Below are 18,752 nucleotides of genomic sequence, written 5' to 3'. Positions count from 1 at the left end.
ACCAGAGATAACCACCCTGGAAGTCCTGCTTTTCAGCCTTCTTCTGAGTTCTCTGAAGTCCCACTGCCCAATGTCCTTCCTCTTCTTCCCAATGTCATTTGTGCCGACATGCTCTACCACTTCCGGCTGTTCACCTTCACCCTTGAGGATCCCCTGCAATTGGTCCGTGATGTCTTGGATCCTAGCACCAGGGGGGCAACACACCATCCTTAAATCTCACCTGTTGCCACAGAAACCCCTTTCTATACCTCTTTCTATGGAGTCCCCTACTACCACGGCTCTTCCTGGTGTCTGACTCCTCGGCTCTGCTTCTGCACCAGTTTTCAGCTTGCAGACCTGTCCACCTCTCAGACTGGCAGTATCTTCTGCCCTGACAGCTTCCAAGAGGGTGAACCTGTTTACAAGAGGTACATCCCCTGGGGTCTCCTGTACTTCAAGCATCCTTTCCTTCCTCATCGTCACCCCCTTTCTCTCTTCTGGTATCCTCGGTGTAACAACCTCACTGTTGGTCCTGTCCAGAAAACTCTCACTTTCACAGATAAACCTGAGGTCATCCAGTTCTTTCTGCAGTGCTGCAACATGCTCCTTCAGAAGCTGAATCTGGACACACTTTCCACAGCTGTAGCAGCCATGGGCACCATCAGTGTCCCTGACCTCCCACGTCATGCACGTAGCACACTGAATCAGCTTAGCAGTCATGTCTTCACCCTCTCCAATTGTGCCTGGCGTAGTCTCCTCATCAAAGACTCTCAAGCCAAAGACTAGCACTTCCCTTGACCAGGCTGCTTCCCAACAGGCCACTCTGCTGCAGCGCTCCCTCTTTTTATTTGCTTGAGCTTTGCCAGCTGCAAGGTCACCTGACTGCGATTGCCCAATCAGCTGTTTTCTGCTGAGACTGAGCTATTCAAATCTTGATTGCCAATCAACTGCTAATCAATTCTTGACTGCACTATCCAACTGCCAAAACTGCCCAAAGCTCTTGAGCCAAAGACTAGCACTTTTAAGACACTTTTAATGATAGGGTCTTTTAAGAGACTCCTGGGTGGCTACATGGAACTTAGAAAAATAGAGGGCTATGGGTAAAGCCTAGGTAGTTCTAAGGTAGGGACATGTTCAGCACAGCTTAGTGGGCTGAAGGGCCTGTATTGTGCTGTAATTTTTCTATGTTTCTATATTTCTAGAGTAGCAATGGCATGAATTTCTGGGAAAAACGAGGAAAGTGTGGGATAGAGGTATGCCAAAAACAAAGAAATTCTCAAATGGCAAAATAGTAGAACCAGCTTCCTTACTATACAAACAGAGAGCATACAATAAAGTAAAAATTAGTGCAAACTTAGAGGTTTGGGAAGCTTTTAAAAACCTACAGAAAACAACTAAAAGAATCATTTGGAGGGAAAAGATGAAATATGAAAGCAAGCTAGCAAATAATATTGAGGTGGATAGAAAAGCTTTTTAGTATATAAAAAAAATAAAAGAGTTGAGAGTGGGTATAGGACCACTAGAAAATGAGGCCAGAGAAATAATAATGGGGAACAAGGAGATGGCAGATGAACTGAATGAGTATTTTTCACTGTGGAAGACACTAGCGGTGTGCCAGATGATGAAGGTGTGAGGGAAGAGAAGTTAGTCCAGTTACTTTTAAGAGAGAAGGTGCTCAAAAAGTTGAAAGACCTAAGGGTTATGTAAGTCACCCGGACCAGATGAACTGGACCCTAAGGTTCTGAAATTGTGGAGGAAGTAGTAATGATCTTTAGAATCATTGGACTCGCATTAGTTCTGGAGCACTGGATAATTGTAAATGTTACTCCACTTTTTAAAAAAGGAGGAAGGCAGCAGAAAGGAAATTATAGACCAGTTAGCCTGACCTCAGTGGCTGGGAATATGTAGGAATCAGTTGAGGTTATCGAGTACTTGGTGACACAGGACAAGATAGAACAAGTCAGCATGGTTTCCTTAGGGGAACATCTTGCCTGATGAAGCTGTCGGCATCCTTTGAGGATATTGCAAGTAGGATAGATAAAGGGGATGCAGTGGATAGTGTATATTTGGATTTTCAGAAGGCCTTTGACAAGGTGCCACACATGAGGTTAAGAGGCCATGGTATTACAGGAAAGTTACTGGCGTGATTAGAGCATTGGCTGATTGGTAGGAGACAATGAATGGGAATAAAAGGATCGTTTTCTGGTTGACTGTCGGTGACTAGTGGTGTTCCGCAAGGGCCGGTGTTGGGACCGCTTCTTTTTATGCTGTATATCATTGATTTAGATGATGGTATAGATGGGTTTGTTGTCAAGTTTGCAGATAATATTAAGATTGGTGGAGGGTCAGGTAGTGTTGTGGAAACAGGGAGGCTGCAGAAGGACAGACAGATTAAGAGAATGGGCAAGACAGTGGCGAATGAAATACAACGTTAGAAAATGCATGGTCATGCACCTTTGATGGTAGATACATATGCAGACTATTTTCTAAACTGGTAGAAAATCCAAAAATCTGAGTTGCAAAGATTAGTGCACTAAATATTAACTTGCAGATTGAGTCAGTGGTGAGGAAGGCAAATACAATGTTAGCAATCATTTCACGAGGTCTAGAATACAAGAACAGGGATGCAATGTTGAGGCTTTATAAGGCACTGGTGAGGCCTCACCTTGAGTAGAGTGAACAGTTCTGGGCTACTGAAGAAACACACTCAGTACTTCAGGAAGAGCTTGTTCCCTCCGTCATCAGATTTCTGAATGGACAATGAACTCGTGAATACTGCCTCACTGTTTTATCCTCTTTTTGTATGAATTATTTGATTTTTATATATATTTCTGATGGTAATTTAATTTTTTAATTATTATGTATTGCAATGTGCTGTTGCTGCAAAACAAATTTCACAACATGTATCAGTGATATTAAACCTGATTCTGAAATTTCTCAGCATGATACAGCAGTGTTGGCTTTGTACAAAAAAAAATGCAGGTCAGTAAAATAATTGTTTCAACGAATTTACTTCGATCTGCAGATTGTTGCAGGTAAAAATTGGGAAAGGAAGATTCTTTGTGCGGATGATAAATGGTAACACATGCTACGGTAATTGAATGTGAATGATGACATAAGTGCACGCCAATTAACCAGGAAATAATTTTAGATCTTACAACCAGATGCACAAGTCAAATATTCTGCAGAGGCCAAGTCACTGGGTATAATTAAAGCGGAGTTTGATAGGTTCTTGAATAGTCAGGGTGTCAAATGTTATGGGAAGAAGCCAGGAGAATGGGGTTGAGAAGAAGAATAAACCAGTCAAGATTGAATGACAGAGCAGACTCCATACATGGAGTGGCCTAATTCTGCTCCTATGCCTTATGGTCTTATACAAGATGGTACCCTCTTCAATGGTTTTGAGTATAGACACTCTGCCCAGAATATAACTAAAGCAGACTGACATTAGTGAAATTTGATTTGTGATCAACAGACAGACATTTATCCAGGTAATGGTTGGTCTATTATAATTGATGTCACTCCATTACACTGGAAGAAAAAGTATATATAAAAAAAGCAGTTCCACCTAAAATTGTCATGCATTGAGCAATACCAGAATATGCAGAGAACTGAGAAACCTATCAGGAGGGGCACATGTCCACTTGTTATATTCTGGCAATACAGTTTGCTTGAAGAATTACTGAAGATGGTGCCAGTTAACAACATGAGCAATGACTATGTCCTACAGATAATTCACAAAACTGCTTCTTTTATTTCTTCTTCTTTCACATATAATTCAGCTATGATTGGAACCTGTGATTTACATTTTGATGGTGTGCTTGCAGGCCAATTGAGCCATCTTGCCCTTTTCTGACTCCAAGGAAGTTTGGTGTGCTTTTGAGCGGTGTGTGCAGCCTGGAGGCCAAGAAACCCGGAGACAGGGTGCGAGCCCATGATCAACTCCATTTCTTGCCGATCACACTGATTAAAGCATCAAGGTTGAAATCAATGAAGATGAGAGCGGATGGCGAGTGGGTGTTCAGTGCTGTCTGCCTCCATTTGACCCATCTCTCTCCCTCTCACTCACTGCTCCTGGAGGAAGATGCCTGTGTGTGACTGGTCTATCACTTGCTGCTCCCCTAGGAAGATGCCTGCATTTGATTGGTCTCTCTCTCTTCCTTGATGTTGCTGGAGTCTTGGCTCTTGAGCAAGGTTTAATCGACACTCTTTATCGTTCATGTTAATGTGTTTCTGGTTTCCCTTTTTTGTGATTTTCATTAGGTCAAACTAGCTCTGTGGCCTACAGGCAACTAACAGCGCTAAATTGAACTGAACTGAACTATACTGAATATTCCTAGATGGTTTCAATATGATTTGATGTTTTATAGTCTGTGTTTTTCTTCATTTTTGCCATTTATGCGATTTGTTTCTTTGTTTGCATGTCTGACGTTTTCTTGAAAGGGTCCCATAGTGTTTATTTGTTTTGTGGCTGTCTGTGGAGCAACAAATCTTAGGTTTGTATACTGCATACATGATACTTGATACTAAATGTACTTCAAATTTTATTTCAATTAGAAACAACAGAAAACAGAAAATACAGCAGTATTTTCAGAGGGAAAAAAAAAGACCTCAATATCCCTCAGGTTATTAAATAAATGTGTAAAAATTAAATTGCCATAGAAACAACACAAATTCAATTTCAGTTTCTAATGAAAAAAACATAAGGAATATTGTAAAAGTTTTTGGACAACAACAAAGGAATCTAGACTGGCTAGAAGTTAATTCTTACATTAAATCTTATGATCTTCAATTATCAACTTCACTGCACTGCAGTTCTTTTTACAAAAACAGGTCAGTGCCCCTTAGATTCAGAAAATTAGGTCTACAATTTGAATGAATGGCTGTTGTCAAAGGGGCATTCAGAACGTTCAGGACCGTTTCAGCTCAGAGTAACACACACATTTTATTTTAAAGAACCTTTAATTGTAAGGTCAAGTACAGCGGAAGAAATGCAAAAATTTTAAAAGAATCATATTAACATGTAAACCTCATACAGACACAATATCCCTGCAATCAGTGTGCAATCATCAAAAGATTTAGTACAATAGAGCTTAATTTATACCCCCCCCCCCCCTAGTGAGGTTAAATGTCTTCAAAGCTTTTTCAAACTTCTTAAATAGATTAAATTTTATAACACTTGGGGAATATTCTAACTATTAGAGTCCCAGCAATACACAACAGAAAGTAAAACCAAATTACAATAAAGCTTTGTGCAGAAGTGTGGTGAAAATACGATACCATATTTCAAAAATACTTTCAATCATCTTTTAATCCAAACATCATTTTTTCAGTGATGCATCCTGAACAATTAAGATACAATGGTTGATAGCAAAATTGCACTATGTTTTAAGAGAGGAAACTGTCTCATCACAAATATTGTAGACTTCATCTGAATACAAAAGTCACCTGAACTTTCCCCACCCCTCACATAAACAAGATTCCCAGTTTATACTAAGTTGTAAGAGAAAGGAAGGAGGCTGTGTGATTACCAAATGCATTAACCATATCTCAGGTTTACATCTCAACATGGCCTATCCTGGTGACAGCATACTAGTGACTCAACTACAAAAGAATATCAATATGTTATAACCACACTTTGCCCCCTCCGCAACTGAAGATTATACATAATTCCCAAAGTATTAAGGCTGAATGTTTTCTCATCTTTACACTTGATCTCGAAGTCTTGAAAGTCTTTGGGAAAGATCATCCTGTGAACAAAAACAGTAGTTAACTATATTAGAAGGTGATATTTTAAAAATATTTTCAAGTATTAGAATAATGTTGTTATGATGTAGGTGGGTTGGTTATAAGTTTGCTGACAATACATTTGTTGCAGTTGCAGACAGTGTAGAGGATTTCCAAAGGATGCAGCATGATTAAGGTCAGCTGCAAATATTGGTGGAGAAATAGAAACAGAGTTTAATTCAGCCAAATGTGATGTGTTGTACTTTGGAAATGCAAAACGTACAGTATGCAATAATGCAGGACCCTAAACAGGAATCTCAGAGCTGAAGTCCATAGTTCCCTGCACAGGATGACAGGATGGTAAAGAAAGTGTACGGCATGCTTGCCTTTATTAGTCAAGACCCAGAGTTCACAAGTTGGAAAGTCATGTTGCAGTTTAATAAAACTCTAGTTAGGCTGCATCTAGAGCACTGCATTTTGGTTGCCCAATTACAGGAAGGCTGTGGAAGCTTTGTAAGGAACAGAAGTTGTTTACCAGAATTCTGCCTGGATTAAATGGCATGTACTGTAAGAGAGACAAGCTTGGCTTATTTCCTCTGCAATGTCTGAGGGGAGACCTGACAGAGGTTATAAAATTAAGAGAGAAATCGATAGTATTTTTCTCAGAGTGGAAATGTCTAATACTGGAAGGTATGCCCCTAAAGTGAGAAAGAACAAGTCTTTTTTTTGGAGTGGTGGGTGGTTGTAACGGTGATGATGGAGGTGTTTAAGAGGCTGTTAGATAGGCACATGAATGTGCAGAGAATGGAAAGATATGCATATGTGTAGGCACTTAAATACGGATTTAATTAGTTTGCACATTGTTCCTGTACAATCCACTTGGTGGCCACCTTATTAGATACACCTGTAAACCTGCTCATTAATGGAAATATCTCATCAGCCAACTACTCGGCAGCAACTGGTGCATAAGATGATGAGAGGCATTGATTGTGTGGATAGTCAGAGGCTTTTTTTCCCAGGGCTGAAATGGCTAGCACAAGAGGGCACAGTTTTAAGGTATTTCAAAGTAGGTACAGATGAGATGTCAAGGGTAAGATTTTTACGCAGAGTGGTGAGTGAGTGAGTTTGTGGAATGGGCTGCTGGCAATGGCGGTGGAGGCGGATACAATAAGGTCTTTTAAGAGACTCCTGGATAGATACATGGAGCTTGGAAAAATAGAGGGCTATGGGTAACCCTAGGTAATTTCTAAAGTAAGTACATGTTTGGCACAGCATTGTGGGCTGAAGGTCCTCTATTGTGCTGTAGGTTTTCTATGTTTCTATGATTTAACTCAATGCATAAAAGCATGCAGACATGGTCAAGAGGTTCAGTTCAAAAGTTCAGAGTAAATTTGTTATCAAAGTACGTACTGTATATGTCACCATATACAACACTGAGATTTGCTTGCTTGTGGGCATACTCAATAAATCCATAGAATAATAAACAAAACAGAATCAATGAAATGCTACATCAACTGGGCATTCAGCCAGTGTGCAAAAGACAACAAACTGTGCAAATATAAAGAAATAATCATAATAAATCAATAAGCAATAAATATCGAGAACATGAGATGAAAAGTCCTTGAAAGTGAGTCCATAGGCTCTAGGAACATTTCAATGATGGGGTAAGTGAAGTTGAGTGATGTTATCCCCTTTGATTCAAGAGCCTGATGATTTAGGGGTAATAACTGTCCCTGAACCTGGTGGCGTGGGTTCTGACACTCCTGTACATTCTTCCTGATAGCGGCAATGGGTGGTGCATGCTGATGATGGGTGCTGCTTTCCTGCCACAGTGTTTCGTGTAGATGTGCTCAGTGGTGGAGAGGGTTTTACCCATGATGGACTGGGCCGTACCCACTACTTTTTGTTGGATTTTCCGTACAAGGGCATTGGTGTCGCCATATCAGGCTGTGATGCAACCTGTCAATATACTCTCCACTACACACTTATAGAAGTTTGTCAGTTTTAGATGTCATGCCTAATCTTTCTTCGTAATTGCACTTATTGTATGCGCTGGGCCAAGGACAGGTCCTCCAAACTAATAACACCAAGGAATTTAAAGTTGCTGATCCCCTCCACCTTTAATCCTCCAATGAGGACTGACTTATGGACCTCTGGTTTCCTTCTCCTGAAGTCAATAATCAGCTCCTTGGTCTTTCTGACATTGAACAAGAGGTTGTTACGGCACCTTCAGTCAGTTTTTCAATCTCCCCCCACATGCTGATTTATCACCACTTTTGATTTGGCCTATGACAGTGGTATCATCAGCATATTTGAATATGACATTGGAGCTGTGCTTAGCCACACAATTATAACTGTAAAGCGAGTAGGGCAGGAGGCTAAGCATACAGCCTTGTGCTGTACCTGTGCTGATGGAGACCATGGAGGAAATGTTGCCAAACCAAAATGACTATGATCTGCAAGTGAGGAAATCAAGGATCCAATTGCACAAGGATTTACTGAGGCCAAAGTCCTGAAGCTTACTGATTAGCTTTGGGGGGGGGGGGGGGGGGGGTGATGGTATTCAGTGCTGAGCTGTAGTCGAGAAACAGCATCCTGAGCTAAACATCTTTGTTGTCCAGATGTTAGATGTTCCAGGGTTGAGTGAAGAGCCAATGAGATGGCATCTGCTGTGGACCTGTTGCTCCAGTAGCAAACTGGAGTGGATCCAAGTTGATTGTCACCAATCTCTCAAAACACTTCATTACTACTAGTTGATAGCAATAGAGACAAGTTGCCACATTCTTTTTGGGTACTGGTATACTTGAAGCCTGCTTGTACCTCAGACTGCAATGAGAGAGGTTAAAGATCCCAGTGACCACTCCACCACTCCAGCCCATTGATCAGCACAGGTCTTTAGTACTTTGCCAGGTACCCATCTAGACTGGGTGCTTTTCGTGTGATCACCCTTCTTAAAGGTTGCCCACACATCGGCCTCAGAGACTGAAATCACAGAATCAGTGGGGGCTTTTTTACAGCCAAAACAAGCATAGGGGCATTGAGCTCATCTGTTGAGACCGAACATTAGAATGGTGAAGAAATGTGATCTAAGTGAGTTTGAACGACTGTTGGTGCCAGCCAGGGTGGTTTGAGTAGCTCAGAAACTGCTGATTTCCTTGAATTTTCATGCACATCAGTCTCTAGAGTTTAGAGAATGGTGTGAGAAACAAAAAACATCCAGTCATCAAGTTTCACAGATTTACCCATGATTATAGCATTACTCCGAATCGGCTTACAAGTACTGCAGGTTATTATGGCAAGCAGTATTTCAACTCGGAATGCCAACCTGCAAATTACAGCTAGTTAGCAACCTTCTAGTGCACTTTTGAAGTCCCTGATTAACTTACGTATCCATGAAATCCATCAGTGATGATCTCCAAATCAGAATCATTCTCTACCTTCCTACCACTAAATCCCCAGCCTGCTGGAGGAACTCAGCAGGTCCAGCAACATCTTGGGAGGGAAGGGGTTTGGAGGGAAGGAATTGTCACTGTTTTGGGTAGAAACACTACAGCAACTTACCGTTGAAATGTTCTCTGTTCGAAATCAGTTGGTAAATTTTGTATCTTTTTTTTCCCCCCAAGACCTTCCATAGATGTCATCACCAGGATTAGATTGAAAGAGGGTGCAGAGGGTTGTAGACTCAGTCAGTTCCATCAAGAGTACAAGTCTCTCCACCATCGAGGATACCTTCATCAAGTAGTGCCTCAAATCAGTGGCGTCCATCATTAAGGACCCTCACCACCTGGAGCATGCCCTCTTCTTGTTACTACCATTAGGAAGGAGGCAAAGGAGCCTGAAGATGACTGCACAACACTCCAAATTAGACCTGACCAATGTCGTACAGAACTTCAACATAACATCCCATCTCCTGGACTCAATACTTTGATTTATGAAGGCCAATGTGCCTTTCTTTATGACCCTATCTACCTGTGCCGCCATTTACAATGAATTATGGACCTGTATTCCCAGATCCCTTTGTTCTACCACACTCCTCAGTGCCCCACGCTCACGGTGTAAGTCCTACTCTGGTTTGTCTACTGAAGTACACCACCATACACTTGTCACCCTTAAATTCCATCCTTCAATATTCAGCCCATTTGAACTGAATTATATTGAATTCACTTTATTTCTTCCATCCTTCACATACATGAGTAAAAATCTTTGTAATAAATAGTACAAGAAGACAATCAATATAGCATAGAATACAATTGTATCAGCGAGAATTAATCAGTCTGTTGGCCTGGTGGAAGAAGCTTGTTGGTCCTGCTGTGGTACCGTTTCCCGGATGGTGGCAGCTGGAACTGTTTGTGGTTGGGGTGACTCGGGTCTCCAATGATCCTTCAGGCCCTTTTTACAAATCTGTCTTTGTAAATGTCCTGAGTAGTGGGAAGTTCTCATCTACAGATGTGCTGGCTGTCTGCACCACTCTCCGCAGAGTCCCGCGATTAAGGGAAGTACAGTTCCCATACCAGGCAGTAAACCGCCAATCAGGATGCTCTCAATTGTGTCCCTGTAAAAAGTCTAGGATCTGGGGACCCATACCAAACTTCTTCAACTGTCTGAGGTAAAAGAGGTGCTGTTGCGCTTTGTCACCACACAGCCAGTACGTACAGACCACGTAAGATCCTCGGTGATGTGTATGCCGAGGAACTTAAAAGCTGTTCACTCTCTCAACCCCAGATCCATTGATGTCAATAGGGGTGAGCTTGTCTCCATTCCTCCTGTCGTCCGAGAGATTGGAGAGATTGGGCTTGTACACGCTGGAATTGAGGAGATTGAGAGGGGATCTGATTGAAACATTTAAGATAATTAAAGGATTTGATAGGATTGAGGCAGGAAATATGTTCCAGATGTTGGGAGAGTCCAGTACCAGAGGGCATGGATTGAGAATAAAAGGTCAGTTATTTAAAACAGAGTTGAGGAAGAGCTTCTTCTCCCAGAGAGTTGTGGAGGTGTGGAATGCACTGCCTCGGAAGACGGTGGAGGCCAATTCTCTGGATGCTTTCAAGAAGGAGCTGGATACATATCTGATGGATAGGGGAATCAAGGGATATGGGGACAAGGCAGGGACTGGGTATTGATAGTGAATGATCAGCCATGATCTCAGAATGGCAGTGCAGACTCGAGGGGCCGAATGGTCTACTTCTGCACCTATTGTCTATTGTCTATTGTTTCTGCAACATTCAGGGAGAGGTTGTTTTCTTGACACCACAGCATCAGGGTGATGACTTCTTCTCTGTCGCCTGCCTCGTTATTATTTGAGATAAGGCCAGTCAGTGTAGCAAATTTAATTGGCAAATTAGAGCTGTGGGTGGCTACACAGCCATGGGTATACAGAGTAAAGGAGGGGGCTTAGGATGCACTTCAAACTCAGATAGTCTTCCTCACTGTCCAATACACCCCCAATCTTGTTGACATCCGCCAATTTGCGGATCCTGTTACCAACATTATCATTCAGATCACCAATATAGATGACAAACAACATACCCAGCACCGATCCCTGCGGCACTAGTTACAGGCCTCCAGTCAGAGAGGCTTCTCCCACAAAGCTAATGTCTAATCCAATTTACTACCTCATCCTGAATGACGAGCAGCTGAACCTTCTTGTCCAACCTCCCATGTGGGACCTTGTCAAATGCCTTGCTATAGTCCATGGAAAAAGCATCTACTGCCTTGCCTTTATCAATTTTCCCAGTAAGAACCTCAAAAAACTGTATAAAATTGGTTAGACACTATCTACCACAAAGACATGCTGACTATCCCTAATTAGTTCCCATCTATCCAAATATTCATATATGCAGAGTCTTAGAATACCTTCCAACTGCTGTTCACTGGCCTATAATTAAAAGGTTTATTTTTACAGCCTTTCTTAAACAGTGGAACATTATCAATCCTCCAGTTCTCTGGTACCTCACCTGTCACTAAGGATGATTACAAAATTATGAGGGGTATAGACAGAATAAATGCAAGTAGGCTCTTTCCACTTAGACTAGGAGAGATAAATACAAGAGGACATGGCTTTAGGGTGAAAGGGGAAAAGTTTAGGGGGAACATTAAGGGGAACTTCTTCACTCAGAGAGTGGTGGGAGTGTGGAACGAGCTGCCATCTGACGTGGTAAATGCGGGCTCACTCTTAAGTTTTAAGAATAAAACTTGGATAGATTCATGGATATGAGAGGTCTGGAGAGTTATGGACTGGGTGCAGGTCAATGGGACTGGCAGAATAAAGTTTCGGCACAGACTAGAAGGGCCGAATGGCCTGTTTCTTTGCTGTAGTGTTCTATGGTTCTAAATATCTCTGCCCCTGCAATTTTTGCACTTACCTCCCAAAGTTTTCCAATTACTTCTGATCACTGATTGGCCATTGCTCAAACACTAAACTACTATGAATGTCTTGTGTACTCAGTCGGCGAACTTGAGAGAGCTATATCTTCTCACGTTTCCAATCACTGATTCACCACTGTTTTTATACTCTGGTCCTTTCAAATGAATGCTTAGACATTCCATTTGCCTTCCTTGTAATCATCTCAACCTTCAAGTTAAACAGCTGAAGCAACTAGCAAGTTAACCAACAGTTAATCCTGAACCAAGAATCCTATGTTTATCTATGACAATCCTGCAATGGTACCTCAGATTTTCAAATTCTTTCCTTGTTTAGAAAATAGCCTATACCTTTATTCCTTCCACCAAAATATATGACCATGCACTTCCCTATGCTGTGTTCCATCTGTCACTTCTTTGTCTATTCTTTCAACCTGTCCAAGTCCTTCTGCAGATTCTCTGCTTCCTCGACAGGCAGAGGCTCTCTATCTCTACTACAGTGACTGTATCAATGTTCTGAAAAGTAATAGCATCTCAGAATATTCATTTTTCACTTGATGCCATGGGACTGGTCACCTCAGCAATGTGGTGAATTCAACTGAAAATATCCATGGTGCCATGATCTCCACTTTTACATCATGAAGCTGAAGACCCGTGGTTCTTTGGAGAAAGCGCTTCGTGCTGCCTGAACAAAGCACCTTAACACAGCCCCAACAAGGGCACCTATCTTTGCTTTCACTTACTCCACTAAGTACTGTGCTGACATTTGTCTTTGCAAATTTGTTTCATTTCTGGTGTTGTAAAGCACAAAGTCTTTGGATGCGCCAAATACTTTTTAACTGTTTCAGAGTGGAGGTGTCAGAACTGGAGCACAGAAGAGGATTCTCAGCCCAACTTATTCATACCAACCACAATGTTATCTGTGACAATCCTGCAGTAGTCCCATTTCTAATACCTTGCTATCTATTTCTACCTCTGCCTCTGGCAGGGTTTTCTTTTTAAATAATCACTGTCTTCTGTGTGGAGCAACATGCCTCTCAGATCTCCACACTCTGGATGGACCCAAATCACAGCTCTAAAGCCAAAAGATCAGCTTGGAACTGTTTGATCACTCTTTATCAGCAGAGATCCTGTTACCAGTCCAGGCTAATTCAGCACTGGCTCCTAATAACAAATCTTGTAAAACTACAGAGGACAATATAAAATGATTCCAAATCAGACATTAACCAGTTAAAATAATAAATACAAATACATAGAGCAGTGTTGTTGCTATAACGTTTTTTAAAGCCAAAGGCACAAGATAACGATTTTACCTGTTCAGCAGAAGCCACACTGCTGCTAACTGATCCCATTTGACCTTCAGGAAGTTGCAGATTCAAATCAAGACTGAAATATAAAGAACACATGCTCCATTAGGCATTTCTGTTCTAGAATTCAGACAATACTATTGGAAATATAGTAGTAAACTGGATTAGATGTTGGCTTTGTGGGAGAAGCCAGAGAGTGATGGTTGATAGTTGCCTCTGTGACCAGTGAAGTGCCGCAGGGACTGTTGCTGTTCATGTTTGTCGTCTAAATCAATGACTTGCATGATAATATGGTTAACTGGATCTGCAAATTTGCAGATGACACCAAGATTGTGGGTTTAGTGAACAGCAAGGAAGACTATCAGAGCTTGCAGTGGGATCTGGACCAGCTGGAAAAATAGGCTGATCAATGGCAGATGGAATTAAATGCAGATAGTGGAAGGTGGTGCAATATGGTAGGCCCAACCAGGTAACAGTTGGGCACTGAGGAGTGTGGCAGAACACAGGGACCAGGGAATACAGGTCCATGATTCATTGAAAGCGGTGGCACAGGTGGATAGGATTGTAAAGAAAACTTCTGGCACATTAGCCCATATAAAAAAGTATTGAGTAAGGGATGTTATGTTGAAGTTCTATAAATTGTTGGTGGAGCCTAACTTGGAGTATTGGGCACATTTGGTCATCTACCTACAGGGAAGATGTAAATAATTTTGAAAGAGTGCAGAGAAAATTTACAAGGCTGTTGCTGGGACTGGAGGACTTGAGTTATGAGGTAAATGCAAGTAATCTTTTTCCACTGAGGTTCGGTGGGACCACAACTTGGATTAAGGGTGAAAGGTCACTCAAAGGGTTGTGAGAGTCTGGAATGAGCAGCCAGCTCAATTTCAACGTTTAAGGGAAGCTTGGATAGGTACATGGGTGGGAGGGGTGTGGAGGGCTTTGGTCCCGGTGCAGGTCAATGGCAGTAGGCAGTTTAAATGATTTGGTGTGGTCCAGATAAGCCAAAGAACACTATTTGAAATGACTCATTATTATAACCGATCCTGCAAATCTGAAAAATGTATCCAACATTAACAAAAGTAAAAGGAGCTAACGTGACTGCAACATCTTCTGAGTATATGGGACACGCATTGAGCAACAACTGTAAAGCTGCATACCCTGCAGGGACTACAACAGGAGATGGCAATCTGTTCAGGGTGAAGATGCAACGCTGCATCAATGTTTGAAGACTAACGAGGGATAATTGTCTTCGCTGAATACAATCATGAGTGAACTATTTTATAACCAAACATGATTTCATATATAAAACAGAACAAAACAGATCTGGAAGACCGTGTGAGGAATCTGGAGCAGCAGCTGGATGACTTTCGACTCATAAGGGAGAATGAGGCAGTCATAGATGAGAGCTACAGGGAGGTAGTCACACCTAGGCTGCAGGAAGCAGGTCATTGGGTGACAGTCCGAGGGGGGAAAGCGAGGGAGAGTAGACAGGTAGTGCAGAGCACCCCTGTAGCCATTTCCTTGAATAATAAGTTTACCGTCCTGGATGCTGTTGGCGAGGATGTCCGACCAGGTGTGAGCCACGGTGGCAGGGCCTCTGGCACTGAGTCTGACCCTGTGGTGCAGAAGGATGGGACGGAGAAGAGGAGAGCTGTCGTCATTGGAGACTCTACAGTTAGGGGAGCAGACAGGAGATTTTGTGGACGTGAGAAGGACACCCGCATGGTTTGTTGCCTCCCGGGTGCCAGGGTCCGGGATGTCTCTGACCGGGTGCATGACATACTGTTACGAGAAGGAAAGCAACCAGAAGTCGTGATACATGTTGGTACTGTCATGTGTGCTGAACAAACCAGATGGAAACGGGGTCCAGGGCTGACCCCCCTACCCCGGGAACTATGCTGCTAATGAGAGAGAGAGATGAAGAACAGAGGTAGGGGCATTTGCTACAGATAAGAGAGAGACAGACGGATGATTTAGTATTATGGCTTCTTCACTGATGGAAAGGTAAACAATCTTTTGCTGCAAGGTAATTTCTTTGCTTGTTAACATTCTTGCTGAGACAGCAGGGAGTGGACTAGTTTGATGGACATGCACATGTGGAGTTGGTGGATGGCTGATACCCTGTCAATGGGGATAGAAGACAGGTCTGGGGAGACACCCTCAGACATACCAGTGGACACTGAAAGAGTGTTGTGCACCCACAGGAAGGTGGGGGCCTGGAGGATCGGTTCAGGAGAATCGGTCCAGAGCACGGTGGATGAAGGCAGACCGGTGGAGACTTGTGTGTGTCCCCGCCCTTGCCTGGGTGACGAGTCCATCACTGAAGAACGGTCTAGCCTGGAACGGAAGGGTCATAACCGATGACCCCAACGGTACAATGGAACAAGAAGACGACAAAAGGTTTGCCTGCTACAGCTGCTCATCTCTTGCTCTCTCTCTCTCTCTCCCCCCCAACATTGCAACACAGCAACTACCTCAGCACGAACTGAACTCTATATTCTCTTATGACAATTCATTTACCCCTAGACTTTGATAGAGCTTAGTTTTGATTCTTATTTCTACACTTCTGTATTTATCATTGCTAACCTGTTTTATATGTATATTTGCATTTTTGATACTGTATTGCTTAGTTTACAAATAAACACCTTTAGTTACAGGGCCACCAGACTCCAACATATCATTCCATTTCTGCTGGTCTGTTAACCCAGTTACGGGGTACGTAACAGTACCAATGACATAGGCAAGAAGAGGGATGAGGTCCTGAAGTGTGAGTTTCGGGAACTAGGCAGAAGGCTGAAGAACAGGACCTCAAGGGTGACGTTCTCAGGATTGCTCCCAGTGCTACTTGATAGTGATGGTAAGAATTGGAGGAGATGGCAGTTGAATGTGTGGCTGAGTAGTTGGTGCAGGGGGCAGGGTTTTAGATTTTTGGACCATTGGGATTCCTTCTGGGGAAGATGGGACCTGTACAGATGGGATGAGTTGCACCTGAACTCGAGGGGGAGCAACATCCTTGCAGGTAGGTTTGCTAGCATGGTTCGGGAAGGTTTAAACTAATTGGCAAGGGGGATGGGACCCAGAGCGATACAGCAGTGAAAGAAGTGCATGGAGTAAAGCCAGATCTAACATTTAGAGAGGCTTTGAGGAAAGAGCAGCAGAATAAAGGGTATAAAGGCAGTAAGGTAGAAGGGCTAAAGCGTGTGTACTTCAACGCAAGAAGCATCAGGAACAAAGGTGATGAACTGAGAGCTTGGATACATACATGGAATTATGATGTAGTGGCCATTACGGAGACTTGGCTGGCACCAGGGCAGGAATGGATTCTCAATATTCCTGGATTTCAGTGCTTTAAAAGGGATAGAGAAGGGGGAAAGGGGAGGAGGGGTGGCATTACTAGTCAGGGATACTATTACAGCTGCAGAAAGGGTGGATAATGTAGCAGGGATCCTCTTTTGAGTCAGTATGGGTAGAAGTCAGGAACAGGAAGGGAGCAGTTACTCTACTGGGGGTATTCTATAGGCCCCCTGGTAGCAGCAGAGATACCGAGGAGCAGACTGGGAGGCAGATTTTGGAAAAGTGCAAAAATAACAGGGTTGTTATCATGGGTGACTTTAACTTCCCTAATATTGATTGGCACTTGTTTAGTTCCAAGGGTTTAGATGTGGCAGAGTTTGTTAAGTGCGTCCAGGACGGATTCCTGTCACAGTATGTTGACAGGCAGACTACGGGGAATGCCATACTAGATCTAGTATTAGGTAACGAACCAGGTCAGGTCACAGATCTCTCAGTGGGTGAGCATCTGGGGGACAGTGATCACCGCTCCCTGGCCTTTAACATTATCATAGAAAAGGATAGAATCAGAGAGGCCAGGAAAATTTTTAATTGGGGAAGGGCAAATTATGAGGCTAGAAGGCTGGAACTTGCAGGTGTGAATTGGGATGACGTTTTCACAGGGAAATGTACTATGGACACGTGGTCGATGTTTAGGGATCTCTTGAAGGATGTTAGGGATAAATTTGTCCCGGTGAGGAAGATAAAGAATGGTAGGATGAAGGAACCATGGGTGACAAGTGAGGGGGAAAATCTAGTCAGGTGGAAGAAGGCAGCATACATGAGTTTTAGGAAGCAAGGATCAGATGGGTCTATTGAGGAATATAGGGTAGCAAGAAAGGAGCTTAAGAAGGGGCTGAGAAGAGCAAGAAGGGGGTATGAGAAGGCCTTGGCAAGTAGGGTAAAGGAAAACCCCAAGGCATTCTTCAATTATGCGAAGAACAAAAGGTTGACAGGAGTGAAGATAGGACCGATTAGAGATAAAAGTGGGAAGATGTGCCTGGAGGCTGTGGAAGTGAGCGAGGTCCTCAATGAATACTTCTCTTCGGTATTCACCACTGAGAGGGAACTTGATGATGGAGAGGACAATATGAGTGAGGTTGATGTTCTGAAGCATGTTGATATTAAGGGAGAGGAGGTATTGGAGTCGTTAAAATATATTAGGACGGATTAAGTCCCCGGGGCCTGACAGAATATTCCCCAGGCTGCTCCACAAGGCAAGGGAAGAGATTGCTGAACCTCTGGCTAGGATCTTTATGTCCTCGTTGTCCACAGGAATGGTACTGGAGGATTGGAGGGAGGCGAATGTTGTCCCCTTGTTCAAAAAAGGTAGTAGGGATAGTCCGGGTAATTATAGACCAGTGAGCCTTACATCTGTGGTGGGAAAGCAGTTGGAAAAGATTCTTAGAGATAGGATCTATGGGCATTTAGAGAATCATGGTCTGATCAGGGACAGTCAGCATGGCTTTGTGAAGGGCAGATCGTGCCTAACAAGCCTCATAGAGTTCTTTGAGGAGGTGACCAGGCATATAGATGAGGGTAGTGCAGTGGATGTGATCTACATGGATTTTAGTAAGGCATTTGACAAGGTTCCACACAGTAGGCTTATTCAGAAAGTCAGAAGGCATGGGATCCAGGGAAGTTTGGCCAGGTGGATTCAGAATTGGCTTGCCTGCAGAAGGCAGAGGGTTGTGGTGGAGGGAATACATTCAGATTGGAGGGTTGTGACTAGTGGTGTCCCACAAGGATCTGTTCTGGGACCTCTACTTTTCATGATTTTTATTAACGACCTGGATGTGGGGGTAGAAGGATGGGTTAGTAAGTTTGCAGATGACACAAAGGTTGGTGGTGTTGTAGATAGTGTTGAGGATTGTTGAAGATTGCAGAGAGACATTGATAGGATGCAGAAGTGGGCTGAGCAGTGGCAGATAGAGTTCAACCCGGAGAAGTGTGAGGTGGTACACTTTGGAACGACAAACTCCAAGGCAGAGTACAAAGTAAATGGCAGGATACTTGGTAGTGTGGAGGAGCAGAGGGATCTGGGGT

At 43.0% G+C, this 18,752-nt stretch overlaps 1 protein-coding gene across 2 annotated transcripts in view; it reads right to left on the bottom strand.

Annotated features, from left to right (window-relative positions):
- Positions 1-4,922: 4,922 nt before the first annotated feature.
- Positions 4,923-18,752, bottom strand: part of chmp1b (charged multivesicular body protein 1B) — a 49,943-nt gene continuing 36,113 nt past the window's right edge. For both annotated transcript variants that reach the window (XM_059977488.1, XM_059977487.1), the window contains exons 7-8: positions 13,383-13,455; positions 4,923-5,729 (exon numbers count right to left, since the gene is read on the bottom strand). In XM_059977488.1, coding sequence (XP_059833471.1) covers positions 5,685-5,729; positions 13,383-13,455 — 118 coding nt within the window. In that variant the 3' untranslated portion in view covers positions 4,923-5,684. The remainder of the gene's footprint in view (positions 5,730-13,382; positions 13,456-18,752) is intronic.

The sequence above is a fragment of the Hypanus sabinus genome, chromosome 8, assembly GCF_030144855.1.
Source record: "Hypanus sabinus isolate sHypSab1 chromosome 8, sHypSab1.hap1, whole genome shotgun sequence".
Taxonomy (NCBI): domain Eukaryota; kingdom Metazoa; phylum Chordata; class Chondrichthyes; order Myliobatiformes; family Dasyatidae; genus Hypanus; species Hypanus sabinus.
The sequence above is the reverse complement of the archived record's forward strand: the minus strand, read 5'-3'. Positions and strand labels throughout refer to the sequence as shown.